This window comes from Lynx canadensis, chromosome D2 (assembly GCF_007474595.2).
Source record: "Lynx canadensis isolate LIC74 chromosome D2, mLynCan4.pri.v2, whole genome shotgun sequence".
Lineage (NCBI taxonomy): Eukaryota > Metazoa > Chordata > Mammalia > Carnivora > Felidae > Lynx > Lynx canadensis.
Genome location: NC_044313.2, coordinates 34,566,508 through 34,581,486, shown reverse-complemented (window position 1 = coordinate 34,581,486; position 14,979 = coordinate 34,566,508). Strand labels below are relative to the sequence as shown.

Genomic DNA, 14,979 nt, shown 5'->3' with positions numbered 1-14,979 from the left:
TGTGCCTCTGTCTGCAGTTTTGTGAATCCAGTTTTGTGAATGTATGTATCTCTCATCCTCCTTGGGCCGGCGAGCTAGCCAGGGCCTGCGCTCCCAGGTGATGGCAGAGGTGGGTGAGGACAGAGAGAAATACGTGAGGCCTCACAAGGCCTGGGCTCAGAGTTCTCACCCCGTGCCTTAGGGCTGGCCGGCCGAAGTCACAGGCTAAGCCCAGAGTCATGGGTCAAGGGGGAACACTGTGCCCTTGGTGAAGTACTGGCAAGGGTCTGGGTGCAGGGAGGAATGAAAAACTGATGCAGTTGATGACATATGCCTCGTGGTTATATAAACACTACATTTTTAGGAGAAAGAACTTTAAATTTTTTACAGAGCAAAATTTAAAAATCTGATAAAAACTTTTTTTTTTTTTTTAATTTTTTTTTTTTTTTCAACGTTTATTTATTTTTGGGACAGAGAGAGACAGAGCATGAACGGGGGAGGGGCAGAGAGAGAGGGAGACACAGAATGGGAAACAGGCTCCAGGCTCTGAGCCATCAGCCCAGAGCCTGACGCGGGGCTCGAACTCCCGGACCGCGAGATCGTGACCTGGCTGAAGTCGGACGCTTAACCGACTGCGCCACCCAGGCGCCCCAAAAAATCTGATAAAAACTTTAAAAAAAAGGTTCATACGGAAGAATGTTGCTAGCCATCCCTTTATTTTACTTTTTTCATGTTTATTTCTTTTTGAGAGCAAGAGCGCGAGTGAGGGAGCGGGAGAGAGGGAGGGAGACAGAGGACATGGAGAAGGCTCTGCACTGACAGCAGAGAGCCCCCCATTCAGGTCTCGAACTGGCGAGATCGTGACCTGAGCCAAAGTCTGACACTTAACTGAGCCACACAGGCACCCCACTAGCCATCCCTTTAAATACCAACTTTCTAGTACTGGGCAAGAAAGCATGAGGTTAAACTTGGGCTTGAGGAAGATCTAATGAAAATGGTAATGGGAAATAATGTGCCATTTAATTTTAGACCATCTTGAGGCTGGCTGTAGGCCACACTTGCCCTTGATATTTTGGGCCTTTATTTTCTGCATTCTTTCTTCCTCTCAGTGACAGCCTGTCCCCTTCCCATCCCGGCATCTTTGCGCTTTCCCCCTCTCCATCAAAACCTATTCTGCGGAAGGGATCTGGCAGACTCGTTCACAGTGATGCATAAGTGACCAACAAGGATTTGAGCTGGGGACGGAAGAAGGAATGGCTCTGTAAATGGACAAACACACAACAGTGACTATGGTGGAGTAGTGGCGGACAGGGGGACCCAAGGAACTAGCCCAGTGACTCCAAAATCATATCCTACAAGAGGTTACATTTTTCCTGGACAAGCTACCTACTTGGGTTTGTTGGCAAGGGTATAATCACAAGAATAAGTAGGAGCATGGCTTGTATTCTGTTTTTAGCATAAATAATTAAAATATGTGCCCTGACAAGTCGATACTATGTAGTAATTTTTTATATGGTTGCAGTCACTATCTTTGAGAAACACATAAATAAACATAGCAGACATCAGGCAGGAACTTTCTGAACTGTGTCAAGGTTAATAATAAGTAAAATGTTATAAGTAGAGACTGGACAGCAACAGCTGTGCAACATTCTTGGAAGCGAAGATTTTGATAGCATGAAGTCAGACTGTGAGCTCAGCCTTTGCTGCTACTCTGGGTGAACAAGGGAGAACGCTTGTGATAATTACAACAAAACCCACATTGCTTTTTGTAAATTACAACCGTTTTGCACACTCAAAATACGATGTCTGCAGTTGGAAAATCAGGGGCATGTGGAGCAATGTTGGAAGAAGACCTGGATCAGACTTACGAGAATGTCCTGGCTGAGATTCAGTCTTTTGAGCTGCCCATTGAAGCGACTTTAAGGTAGGACTCCTTTGTATTTGTTTCTTCTTTAGTGGTGTTCAGCTGGTGTTATTCACTTCTTTTTATACTTTTCTCCATAACAGAATAAAAAATAGGTTTTGAAAAAATAGGTACAATTCTGTATATACCTAACCTTATCTCTTATCTTTAGAGAAACTGCAATGAACAACCCACTTTTTTTGGGATTATATTTGTTTCCTGATTCATCACCACAGGGTTTAAAAAATAGAATTTCAAGAGATCAAAAAGGGCGTCATGCCATCTCCAAATACATATCCCATCTTATTTATATGAGATTTCAAAGGTTTTCTCTAAACTATCACTTAGCAAGAAACATTGAGAACAATTAGACATGTCAGTGAAACCAGTTTCTATTCGGATGGATGTGAGTTTTAGGGAAAAAGAAGTAAAATGTTTATTTTCATTTTTGCTACTCTCGAAGATGTGGTGACCTCTCAGATACGTTTTTCTTTTTTTTTATTTTATTTCCACATACGATTTAAAAATAGCTTCTTTGGTAATATGGGGATTAATTTGCACAGTTCAAGAACAGGATTAAAATGAAAGACCATGTATCTTTGTGTTAAAAGAGCAGCTTTTAAAATTTAATTCTTTCTACCTGCCTGCCTGTAACTGACACTTATCAGTGTGGGAATGAAATGGCAACCACTGAATTTGATAGTGACAGTCAATAAATATTTGTTGGCTAATATTTGTTAATTAAATAAAAGGATGGGGGAGGGGTATTGTCTCTTCATCCTCAGAAAGGGCCCAGGGCCAAGTTGCTTTGAAATACACAACAGTTTAGGGGCGCCTAGCTGGCTCAGTCGGTTGAGCGTCCGACTTTGGCTCAGGTCATGATCTCTCGGTCTGTGAGTTCGAGCCCCATGTTGGACTCTGTGCTGACAGCTCAGAGCCTGGAGCCTGCTTCAGATTCTGTGTCTCCTTCTCTCTCTCTGCCCCTCCCCCACTCATGCTCTGTCTCTCTTTCTCTCTGTCAAAAATAAATGAACATTAAAAAAAAAAGAAATATACTACAGTTTAAATCTGAGTAAATTTCTCCCAAATATTTAAATTTGATTTTGCATTTAAATATATTTTGAATCTCTTCAGAGGGCCTAGGGTAGTGTTGAGGGCATGGGAAGGTATTGCTCTTTATTGGTTGATTCTTGGGTTATCAATATGTAGGTGCAGTTGTAAAATGATTAAACTCCGTTACAATTTTTTCCTTACATTTTCATTTTATCCAAGCATCATGAACATCCCATGAAGAAGGGCAGGTTATTTCTACCCTATTTAATAGGTAGAAGAAACCAGAGCTTTTTTTTTTTTTTTTTAATGTTTATTTTTGAGAGGGGGAGGAGGGGCAGAGAGAGAGGGAGACAGAGATTAGAAGCAGGCAGGCTTTGTGCTGACAGCAGAGAGCCTGATGTGGGCCTCAAACCCACGAACCGCGAGATCATGACTTGAGCCAAAGTCAGGCGCTTAATGGACTAAGCCACCAGGTCCCTGGCTCCCCACCCTCCCACCCCCCGCCCCGAGCTGTTTTACTAGTGAGAAGCTCAGTAGTTTTCTCCGTATGGAACAAACTTTATACTGTACCAGCGCCTTCTAGAACTTGTGCATTTGCCTCGTGGCTAGATCAGAAGTCTAAAGGGAAACAAGGTAAAGGGTGAGGGGAGCCTAGACATGTGTTAGTTACTGTGGCCTCTGCTGCCATTGCTGCTTCAGAGCCCTTGGTCATCAACCCCTGACCCTCTTCCCTGGTCTCATAACCCTGGCCAACGCCTCTACATGTCATCCGTCCATGGAACTATCCCTAGTCTTCCTTGATACTGGACCTGACTTCCTGCGTTGGATCTTGGAGCTTTCCTACCCTCTGTTGCTAGGGCAAATATCCCCAGTCTTGTACCTGGTCTTCCTGAAGAAAAAAATCAATGTAGATCTGGTCATCACAACACTCTCCCAGTGTTACCCTCAAGAGGGGAGACAGCACTGATATTTTCTCCAGGTCTTGCCCTGTCACCACCAGAGTGGGCCTGTAGTACTCACTGTTAACCTCACGTCTGGGTTATTGAACAAGCCGGGAGAACACTCTCTTCCAAAGGCTCCAGCTAAAACACCCCAGTGTTATGTGGAGGGTAGACTCTGAGCTCCTAATAAAACTTTATGTGGGACAATATTAACTAAAATTAGTTTTCTTAAATCTTTGCTTTCATAATTATTAGATGAAGACTTCTTAGGCTGACATTCAATGCCTTTCTATACATACCTATGCATGCCATCGATATTCCAGCGTCAACTATTCTGTTCCACTGCTCTTACAGAACACGTCAGCTTGTGTGGCCAAATATGAGGGTTGGAAAATCAAGACAGGACCTCCATTTTGGCTGAACTAGTTTGTTAACTATTTGACAATGTGTTCTGAGATTTTCTTCCTCTCGTGTTCATGGCTGCTTATTATTATTATTATTAACTCGGCCCTACCTCACGGTTCAAATGCTCTTTCTTCTATGAAGCCTCTCCTGATCCCCCAGCCACATGTGAATGCCCATCCTTTGAAGCCCCCAAAGAATCGAGAGCATTTATTCTGACTCACTTGTGTGTGTGTTGTTATTTTATAACCATTTTCAGGCTACAGATTCCTGAGGGCAGGAATGTATCTTCCTTATATTTTAGTATCTTCTGCAAAATATTCTACCAGCGGAGTAGCTAGATAAATATTTCTTGAACTGATTTGTATGAGCTTCTGAACTAATGGTAACCTTGTGAAGCAAAAGAAAGGAGGCAATTGAGAGAGAAAGTTATCATTTCAGGGAGAAAGAGGAGGTGGTCCAAGTATTTGAATAGCTACAAGCTCTAAAGGCAGAGACAGTGGAAGGTGCATTTGGTTGGATGCAGACTGGCCAGCTGGGCTGCACGGGCCCGGCTGGGGGTGGGGGGTGGGGGTGGCTGGAGGGGACAGTGAGAGGATGGGGCTGACCGTATAGGAGAGAAACATTCTCAAGGAAAGCCTCGCACCTGGGAATTGAGAGTGAGAGAGAGACAGAGAGACAGAGAGACAGAGAGAGAGAGAAGTTCTAATAGTTCTCCTGTTCATTTTTCCTTGTCAGAGATGCAAGGCACTGCTTCAACAAACATTTTCTGTCATAAAATCTTAGCCTCTGTGAGCTCCCTCCCCCTGCCCATTTTGTTTTCCAGGTAGGGAGTCTGAGGTGCCCTGCTTACGGCCAGTGTTCAGATCAGAGCCAGGTGGGACTTCCTTCTCTGACAAGGTGAGCCCCGAGAGCTCAGTGACTGAGGGCTCAGAGATGGTTTCTGCTCATGTCATTGAAGGGAGACTCAACAGCTCTTCTTTCACAGGGTGTGCAAGCTTCCTAGCACTCAGCCCCACACATCATGTGAGAGAATGGGTCTCCTCTCCCCGAGGGGCTGTGGGGAATTGCTGTTGGGGACTGTCAGTGGTCCACAGTCTCTTCTGCCTTGCCCAGCTGCATTCCTCCTCTTCCTGACCTCAGACTTGGCTGCTCCCACAGTAGGCTTCTCTCAGAAAGTCCAGCCTGTCTCTGCCTGACTCCCCCAATGGGACCTTGGGTCTGCTCCTTTGGCCCTCCTTTTTTGTATGTGTGGAAAAGTGGACAAGAATCAGATGATTCTGAGGTCCTGCGTTTGTTTTCATTCTTTATGTAAAAGGGCACAACTGCCTATAGTATTGAGTTTAAAGGAGAGAGAGTTTCAGGGGAGAGCTGAGACCTTATGTGTTTCCATGGTTTGTGTTGTCGGTGAAATATTCATTAAAGACATCACAGGTAGCTACAACAGTGGAATTTGGGGAATAAAATTCCAGGGTAGAAAAGTAGAATTTGAGATTAGCCATGCAGATGGTGAATGAATTTAGGAGAAAAGGAAGAAATGTCAGGAAAGGTCTCCTGCTTGGCTTTAGGTATTCAGATTGCTGGTAGGCTGAAACTCACCAGCAGGTGGAGATCTGGAATTAGTTTTGCTGCCTTAACCCTTTTGTCCTGGGCACAACTGTTTTCACCATGTTACCACTGTATGCCAATTTCCACTGGATTTTCTCATTCTTTTCAGATTTTCTTTCCTTTTTTTCCCCAAATTTTAAAATATTTATTCATTTTTGAGAGAGAGAGCATGAGTGGGGGAGGAGCAGCGAGAGAGAGAGAGAGAGAGAGAGAGAGAGAGAGCATGAGTGGGGGAGGAGCAGAGAGAGAGAGAGAGAGAGAGAGAGCAGAACTCAAAGCAGGCTCCAGACTCCGAGCTGTCAGTACAGAGCCCCATGTGGGGCTTGAACTTACGAAGTGTGATATCATGACCTGAGCCGAAGTTGGACGCTCAACCGACTGAGCCACCCAGGGGCTCCTGTCTTCAGATTTTCTGACTTTCACTCCAGTCCCTCCATTGGGTCTAGATATGTCCAGCTCCTTGCTAGCTCTTCCATCTGGGAGGCGTGCTTGTCCCTGGTAGACTTCAGGGCTGTCTGGAGCCACGTTCCCAGAAACCACTAGGACTAGTCTTATTCAGCATCACGAACGTCCTTTAACAAGGATGGTCAGTAGGTCTCAAGCAGCAAATCAGTTCCAATGCATCAGTAGCAGCTGCCTGAATCTTACGTTGGGGATGATTCTGATAAATTAGTGATGGCCACTATGTACTTAGGATGGGGCAGTGGCAGTGTTCATAACATTTACCTCATTCACACTATGACTTCCTGCTGCCAGATTTGCCCATTAGACCTGGCCCACCCCATGGGTCCTGACTCCAACTTGGATGTTGCCTGGGCTCATTATGCCTCTCGGGTTCTGCAAGTATGTTGTTAGCCTCTTAGGACAGGTCCTGAAGTCACAGGGTTCACACATCACAGCATGTCTTACTGCTGTAGCTGGATCTGAGAGAAGATAAGGGCAGGTTGAGGGCACTGCAAAGTTAGTAGGAAGTAGAGAAAGGGGACATATCCAAAGAATGGCCTTACAGAGGTCTGGGAAAAATAGGAGGAAAAGGGAATTGTACAAGATGACGTACCAGAAGAAATTTTTGTAATTGTTTTATGATAACATAATTGTTTTACACTTGTATTCACAGACTCTCTCGGGCTCTTTTCCAAAAGCTGACCATGAAGTTTTACCAGCTTAAGAGCAAACAGGATATTGTTATTTCTTTGACTTTAATGTTTTTAGGAATGAAGATAACATGCTTTTAGGAAGGGACAGAAAACATTTTTAAAAAAATCCACCTAATAGTATAAACCGTATACACAATAAAATCTTGGGATGATTTAAAAAAATATAACTTGTTAAATCAGCTGTAGACGTTCTGCAATGCTCTTGCTGTTTATATCTTCAGAAATGTGATATTTCTATTAAATCTTATCCCCTTAAGTATAATGATTAACATCAAAGGTGCAGGTTTTATTAGATGTTTGATTTTGGCCTTAGTGTCTGAAACTCTAATAATATAACCCATCTCAAACTCTTATAATATAACCCATCTCAAATGGTTAATATATACAGAGTGCTTAGCACAAGGCCTGCCTAGTACACTGTAGATGCTCAATAAATATCAGCTATTATTATTATGTCTAATTTATACCTGGGATACATATGCCAGTATAATTTAATAAGTGTATAGAATGTTGAAGTAAAAAAGCATTCACAACATATTGAAATTCTGAGCAAGTGGGAAATAAATACTGAGTAATGTAAATTTTATTTTGGTTGTATAACATCCAGAGGAGAGAGGTATCCTCTTTTCAAAACTGTATTTGCTAATGCTTATATTTCATACTAATGTAATATCATCACCACATTTAATTTCTGATGAGAGTGACATAATATGCTACATGTTGTGGATAAAACATGGAGTCCAGAGAAACTGTCCAGAAATAAATGTGGGCCTAATTGTGACTGAGGCCTGCTGTGTCTGCAGCATCTCAGGAAAGCCTGGGGTCCCCGATGACTGTGGTCTGTGTAGTTGCCAAATTTCTGCTGGACATTTAAATGATAGCATTAGCTATTTTATCTTCAGTGCAACAAAAGAGAAAAGCTAAAAAACATTTTGTACCTGGGAACCAAGTATTCTAACCAGGGGGACAGTTTGTTTATCTACTGGTGAAGTGAATGGGCTCTGGAGCCAGAAGGATGAGGTTCGAATTTTGCGTCTATAATTACTAAGAGAGCTAACTGAAATGATTACATGAATTAGGCATGAAATGTACGTATGTATGTATGTGTGTATGTATGTATTTAAAGTTTATTTGTTTTGAGGGCGGGGATGCACACATACACACACACACACACACACACACACACACACACACCTGTGAGCTGGGGAAAGGCAGAGGGAGGGAGAGAGAATCTCAAGCAGGCTCTGGGCTGACATCCACACAGGACTCGATCTCAGGAACTATGAGATCATGACCTGAGCCAAAATCAAGAGAAGGCTGCTTTCAGGGAGCCTGGGTGGCTCAGTCGGTTAAGCGGCGACTTTGGCTCAGGTCATGATCTCACTCTTCATGAGTTCGAGCCTTGCATCAGGCTCTGTGCTGACAGCTCAAAGCCTGGAGCCTGCTTTGGATTCTGTGTCTCCCTCTCTCTCTCTGCCCTTTCCCCACTCACACTCTGTCTCTGTCTCTCAAAAATAAAATAAAAACATAAAAAAAAATTTTTTTTAATTTTTTTTTTTTTAACGTTTATTTATTTTTGAGACAGAGAGAGAGACAGAGCATGAACAGGGGAGGGGCAGAGAGAGAGGGAGACACAGAACCGGAAGCAGGCTCCAGGCTCTGGGCCATCAGCCCAGAGCCCGATGTGGGGCTCGAACTCACGGACCGCAAGATCGTGACCTGAGCTGAAGTCGGACGCTTAACCGACTGAGCCACCCAGGCGCCCCAAACATAAAAAAAAAATTTTTTTAAAAGAGTAGGCTGCTTAACCCCCTGAGCCACCCAGGTGCCCCAGGCATGAAATGTATTTAATGTAATGCCTCCTACATAGTAAAGCACACTCAGTTATTTGTTCATTCACTCAGTAAATAAATGTTTATGGAGTGTCTACAACACAGCAGGCAATGGTCTAGGATGGTCAGTGGTCTTGCTATTGATATAGCAAGATGAAGACCTGGACATTCCTGCTCACAGGGACTTGTATTTTAGTGAAGGAAGCTAGAAATAAGCAAATAAAAAAGTAGTATTGGCACCGCTCCCCAGGGCCACCCCCTCAGATGTGGCTGGAGCTTGAGGCAACTCAGGCTGGAGACACAGAAGACCCCGGACCCAGAGCAGCTTGGAGGCTCTACAAGTCTGCCATAAAGAAAAAGGGTCTCCAATAAAACTATATTGCAAAAACTGGGGAAGAAACAGAATAGAAAGAGCAAAAAAAGTAGAAGAGGCAGAGTCTGAAGAATTTGTGGTGGAAAAAGTACTGGACCAACGTGTGGTGAATCGAAGGTAGAGTATTTCCTGAAGTGGAAGGGATTTACAGATGCTGACAACACTTGGGAACCTGAAGAAACTTAGACTGGCCAGAGTTAACTGAAACATTTCTTTTTTAAAAATAAATTTTAAAAAGCGTTTATGTATTTTGAGAGCGAGAGCGAGCGAGCAGGGGAGGGGCAGAGGGAGAGGGAGAGAGAGAATCCTAAACAGGCTCTGTGCTGTCAGTGCAGAGCTCCATGTGGGGCTTGATCCCATGAACTGGGAGATCATGACCTGAGCCGGAATCAGGAGTTGGACGCTTACCCGACGGAGCCACCCAGGCACCCCAGATGCAGTATTTCTTAATTCTCAAAAAACAAGTAAAGAAAAAGATGGTATAAATAGAAAATCTTTATCTGACAGTGACTCTGATGATAGCAAGTCAAAGAAGAAAAGAGATTCTGCTGCTGAACCAAGAGGCTTTGCTAGAGGGCTTGATCCTGAATGAAAAATTGGTGCCACAGACAGCAGTGGGGAATTCATGTTTCTCATGAAATGGAAAGATTCAGAAGAGGCAGAGCTGGTGCTGGCAAAAGAGGCAAATATGAAATGTCCTCAGAGTGTACTTGCTTTTTATGCAGAGAGACTAACTTGGCTCGAGTCCAGGAGATGCAGCTCAGTAATTGTTTGTGTTGGTATATATATGGCGTCTGGGTCTTGGTTTTTTGATTTATTAGTGTGAAGAAATAACATTTTAATGAAAATCAATTTTGCTATGTTCATTTTGAAGTAGGATTGGGGGGGTGTTGGGGTTCTTTGCCTCTCTAGCAGTGGTTACTTTGAACAAATAAAAGCTTTCTGTAGTTGCTTCCTATATCAGAAAAGAATATTTGAGATCATGGCGTATTATTCTCCAGCATTAGAGAACACCTGTTCTAAATGTTGGGGGTTGTCTTCATAGTTGTTACTTGGTCAGAATTTGTGTTTAACTCCTATATGCCTAAGGACCATTCTGGGTTTTTTTTTGTTTTTTTGTATGTGTGTGTGTACTTAAAATACATTTATAAATGGTTTTCTTTCGGGGCGTCTGGGTGGCTCAGTCGGTTGAGCGGCCGACTTCGGCTCAGGTCATGATCTCGCGGTCCGTGAGTTCGAGCCCCGCGTCGGGCTCTGTGCTGACAGCTCAGAGCCTGGAGCCTGTTTCAGATTCTGTGTCTCCCTCTCTCTGACCCTCCCCCCTTCATGCTCTGTCTCTTTCTGTCTCAAAAATAAATAAACGTTAAAAAAAATGGTTTTCTTTCTTTCTTTTTTTTAACATTCACCCAAACAAAAACAGCATTTTGTAACTATGGATAAGACCACGTTTCTGGGAAGCCATCATTTTCAGCAACCTAAGAAATAAATCACTTAAATTGGAATTTTTCCTGACGCCTTAACCTTTCAAATTTTTTAATCGGACAATTTAAACATAATGTAAACAATTTAAATTGGACAATGTAAAAACAGCTATATTAGCATCCATATCCATATCTACAGTCATATAAATACAAGTTTATTTGCAAGATCCCTGAAAGGAAAATCTCATCACTATCAACAACCTCCCCACCCAAATGAGAAAACTAGACAAGTCCTGGTGTGTTTTAGTTAGGTAAGCGAAACTTAGTTAAATGGACATCTAGAGTTTCCTTCTAGTAAACCATTCCTTTTCAAAAAATTGAAATCCTGGTGCTATATGGACCAAAAGGTCATGATTCATGGAATGTTCAAGACTTCATTCATGGAAGCCTAATCACAATCACGTGGTTAGAGATGTTGGCAGTTTAGCACCTGCTGGAATAAATGGGGGGACAAACCTCTGTAATCTAACTTCTTCATGTGTTTTCTTTATCCCAACTCATTCCTTACACGGAGGCTCAATCTTCTCTGTATTTGAGTTACTGGTTCAGCTGAAACCAGGAGAAACAATAACTTTGTAGCTGGAATGTTATCCGGCCTTATAATGTTTATTGTAAATACCGGTAAACAGTGGTCAATCAATAGTTTTTTTTTTTTTTAAATTTTTTTCAACGTTTTTTAATTTATTTTTGGGACAGAGAGAGACAGAGCATGAACGGGGGAGGGGCAGAGAGAGAGGGAGACACAGAATCGGAAACAGGCTCCAGGCTCCGAGCCATCAGCCCAGAGCCTGACGCGGGGCTCGAACTCACAGACTGCGAGATCGTGACCTGGCTGAAGTCGGACGCTTAACCGACTGCGCCACCCAGGCGCCCCAATCAATAGTTTTATATTAAAAAAAAAAAGTGGTATTAAAGTGCTCTGATGAATAACAAAACAGGGTGAGGCATAGGGAGGTCCAGGGATGCTATTTTGCAGAGAATGGCCAAGGCGTAAACGTCAGCTGTCATCGTCATCATTAGTACTATTTCATTACATGACATTTGTTACATTTCCAAATCCATTTTGCCGACAGAAGAACAATAGGACAAGTGAGAGGAGAGGGAGAAAGGGCAAAAGGAATAAAGAAAAGCTAAGTGGGACAAGAGTGAGGAATAGAGAATGCATGGAACAGGGTGATGAACAGAAAACCAACAGTGAGGAGATGGAAGGAAAGAGAAGAGAAAACAGTTGATGTTATAAGCTGGAGGTTGGAGGGAAGAGGAAGGAAAAGCTAGAATGGAACTCAGAGAAAATAATATTGTTCTTTAGTTGCCTGATTATGGACTCAAAAATGTTTAGCTTTGGGATGAGCAAGCTAATGGAGCTTTCAGGACATTGGTCTGAAAGGAGGACTAGTGACATCATTTGCCAGACCCAATGCAAAATTAAAAAGAAGGCCCCTTTGTTCAAAAATTATTAAGAATTACAAGATGGTGATGGCAGAGCATTAAGCCAAGAACAACTGCACAGGTCACATACCGACAGAGCAGCCCTAAGAGCCTAGCACAGATCCTGGCGCTCAGAAAGCATTCAGTAAAAATAGCTGTTGAATGAACAGAACCTGGGGCTAATTACTTTTGAGTTTCTCGGAGGACTGGCCCATATTTCAGAAAAACTGACTTTATTTGGCTCCAATTTCAAATTTCCTTCTATTGTTCTCCACCATGGGATCCAGATCTTTACGGAACAACGGATTCCTGGACCTGATTTTGCAGCAGGAATCCTCTGGGGCCTGGCTGGGCTCAATTCACATCCTCTTGCACTTACAGAATGTGGCCACTGGAGGCCACTGCGCCAACAAGACAGAAGTTGAAGGACTGCAGCTGTCAAGACAACCCCAAAGAGCAGCTAAAAGGCACCAATAAGGGGTACGTTATTAGAGCCAAAGTATAAAGAACTGCCTCTACTTACCTCGATACAGTTCTACAATTATGTAATGACGGCTCTTACACTCCCTAAGAAGCATTGGAATGATACTAGCACAGTCTTGAGAAGATGAAGATCAGGGAGTCAACTCTAGGGTTCCCAGGAATGCAGAGGGGAATCTTTCTGTAGAGATGTACCTACCTCATGAAACATGGTTTCACAACAGTAAGCTTAACACCAGAAGTATCTGCATGTGATTCATTCATTTAACAACTATTCACTGGGCTGGACGGTCAACAATACAGAATTGTGCCTGTGCTTGGAAGTGGAGGCAGACTCAGCAATTTGTTTACCATCACAATATGTACTTCAAAGGATGAGCACGGCCTCCCCGGACAGCAAAGAGGCACTTGACTTCTCTGAGATTTGGAGGGCTCACTGAAGTCGATCTGGAACCACGAGTCTAACCCAAGGACATGGTCCTGTTTCCTCCCCTACGGCAGGAAACAAAGTTCAGGCAGTTTCTATCCATCAAGCTTTTAAAAAATGAAGTTCAGGTTCAGAAAGCCCTGATATAAAACTGGGATATTTTGTTAATGATTAGAAAAAAGAACATTTAGGGGCGCCTGGGTGGCTCAGTAGGCTAAGTGTCCGACTTTGGCTCAGGTCATGATCTCATGGTTTTGTGGGTTCGAGCCCCACATCAGGCTCTGTGCTGACAGCTCAGAGCCTGGAGCCTGCTTCAGATTCTGTGTCTCCCTCTCTCTCTCTGTTCGTCCCCTGCTCTCAGTCTGTCTCTCTCTCACTCTCTCAAAAATAAAGATTAAAAAAGAACATTTATATGTCTGGTTTTTATATGTATTTTATCAAAGAGGAAGCTAAATTCTGGGCTTCCTGGTTTAAAAATAAATGGGGGCATCTGGGTGGCTCAGTTGGTTAAGCCTCTGACTTTGGCTCAGGTCATGATCTCATGGCTGGTGAGTTTGAGCCCTGCATTGGGCTCTCTGTTGTCATCACAAAGCCCGCTTTGGATCCTCTCTCCTTCTCTTTGTTCCTCTCCGTCACTAGCTCTCTCTCCTCTCTCTCTCCCTCTCTCTCTCTCTCTCTCAAATAAATAAGCATTAAAAAAATGTCTGATAGTTCTGGTCTCTAATGCTAAGGTTGACTGAACCCTGGGGTAAACATTATGCATATATTATCTTCTTTAATTCCCACACAACTTGGTGAGCTAGGAGCTGTTATTGTCCCTAATTCACACTTGAAGAAACTGAGGCTTAGACAAGTTCACTGGCTGTCTGGAGGCCCAACATCTAGTAAAAGATGAGTTGGAATTTGAACCCAAGTAGTTAAATGCCAGACCAAGGCAGCTGCATTCTACAGCCTCTTTCTGAGGGAGGGGCTTTGGAAGATTGGTTATGAGTCTGCAGACAAGTGGCTCAAAGTCTAAGTCATTAATGACTAAAAGTTTATTTACAGGTTAAATCCCTAGCCTTTGCTGGTTGGTTTCCTACTGGACACAGAGTGCATCTCCTGTCCTGCCAGTCTTCCTAGTTTACCTTTTCCTTCCTAGGAGTCCTGAAGAGAGATTTTGAGTGGATCTCTGGAAGTTAATATCCACTGACTGAAAAATAACCCAATCTGCCTGTGTGTGCCTCCAACCTCCTCAGACCAGACTGGGTAAATCATCTATCCCATGGGTAAAACAACATTGGAACAGGCTTCTTGACTGACTTTTTTTTTTTTTTTTTATTAATGGGAGAAACAGGAACTGGTTGACAGCTCCACCTTCTTCAGCTTACTAGCTGTGTGGCCTTGGACAAGTGACTTAATTTCTATAAGTCTGTTTCCTCATATTAAGGAACTGGAGATAGTGGAGATAGTGGAAAGTACCCCATAGGATTAAATTAGATTTCCGTAAAATTAGTACTAATTAAATACCCAGTTAAATTACTCATTAAGTTAGTAAAGATTAAATTAGATGATATAGGGGCGCCTGGGTGGCTCGGTCGGTTAAGCGTCCGACTTCGGCTCAGGTCACGATCTCGCGGTCCGAGAGTTCGAGCCCCGTGTCAGGCTCTGGGCTGATGGCTCAGAGCCTGGAGCCTGCTTCTGATTCTGTGTCTCCCTCTCTCTCTGCCCCTCCCCCGTTCATGCTGTGTCTCTCTCTGTCTCAAAAATAAATAAACGTTAAAAAAAAAATCTAAAAAAAAATTAGATGATATAATGGGCTTAGCAAACAGTGCTCAATATATAGCTACTATGGTTTTTATTTTGGTCTTTTAGAAATGTATCACTTAGAATAGAATTATAATAGGCTTTTTTTTTGCACATTTATACATTTGTT

At 43.0% G+C, this 14,979-nt stretch overlaps 1 protein-coding gene across 1 annotated transcript in view; it reads left to right on the top strand.

Annotated features, from left to right (window-relative positions):
• The first annotated feature begins 826 nt into the window (after positions 1 to 826).
• The window catches only part of EXOC6 (exocyst complex component 6), a 230,353-nt gene continuing 216,200 nt past the window's right edge, over positions 827 to 14,979 (top strand). Inside the window, exon 1 of the mRNA XM_030334687.1 lies at positions 827 to 1,903. Coding sequence (XP_030190547.1) covers positions 1,782 to 1,903 — 122 coding nt within the window. The 5' untranslated portion in view covers positions 827 to 1,781. The remainder of the gene's footprint in view (positions 1,904 to 14,979) is intronic.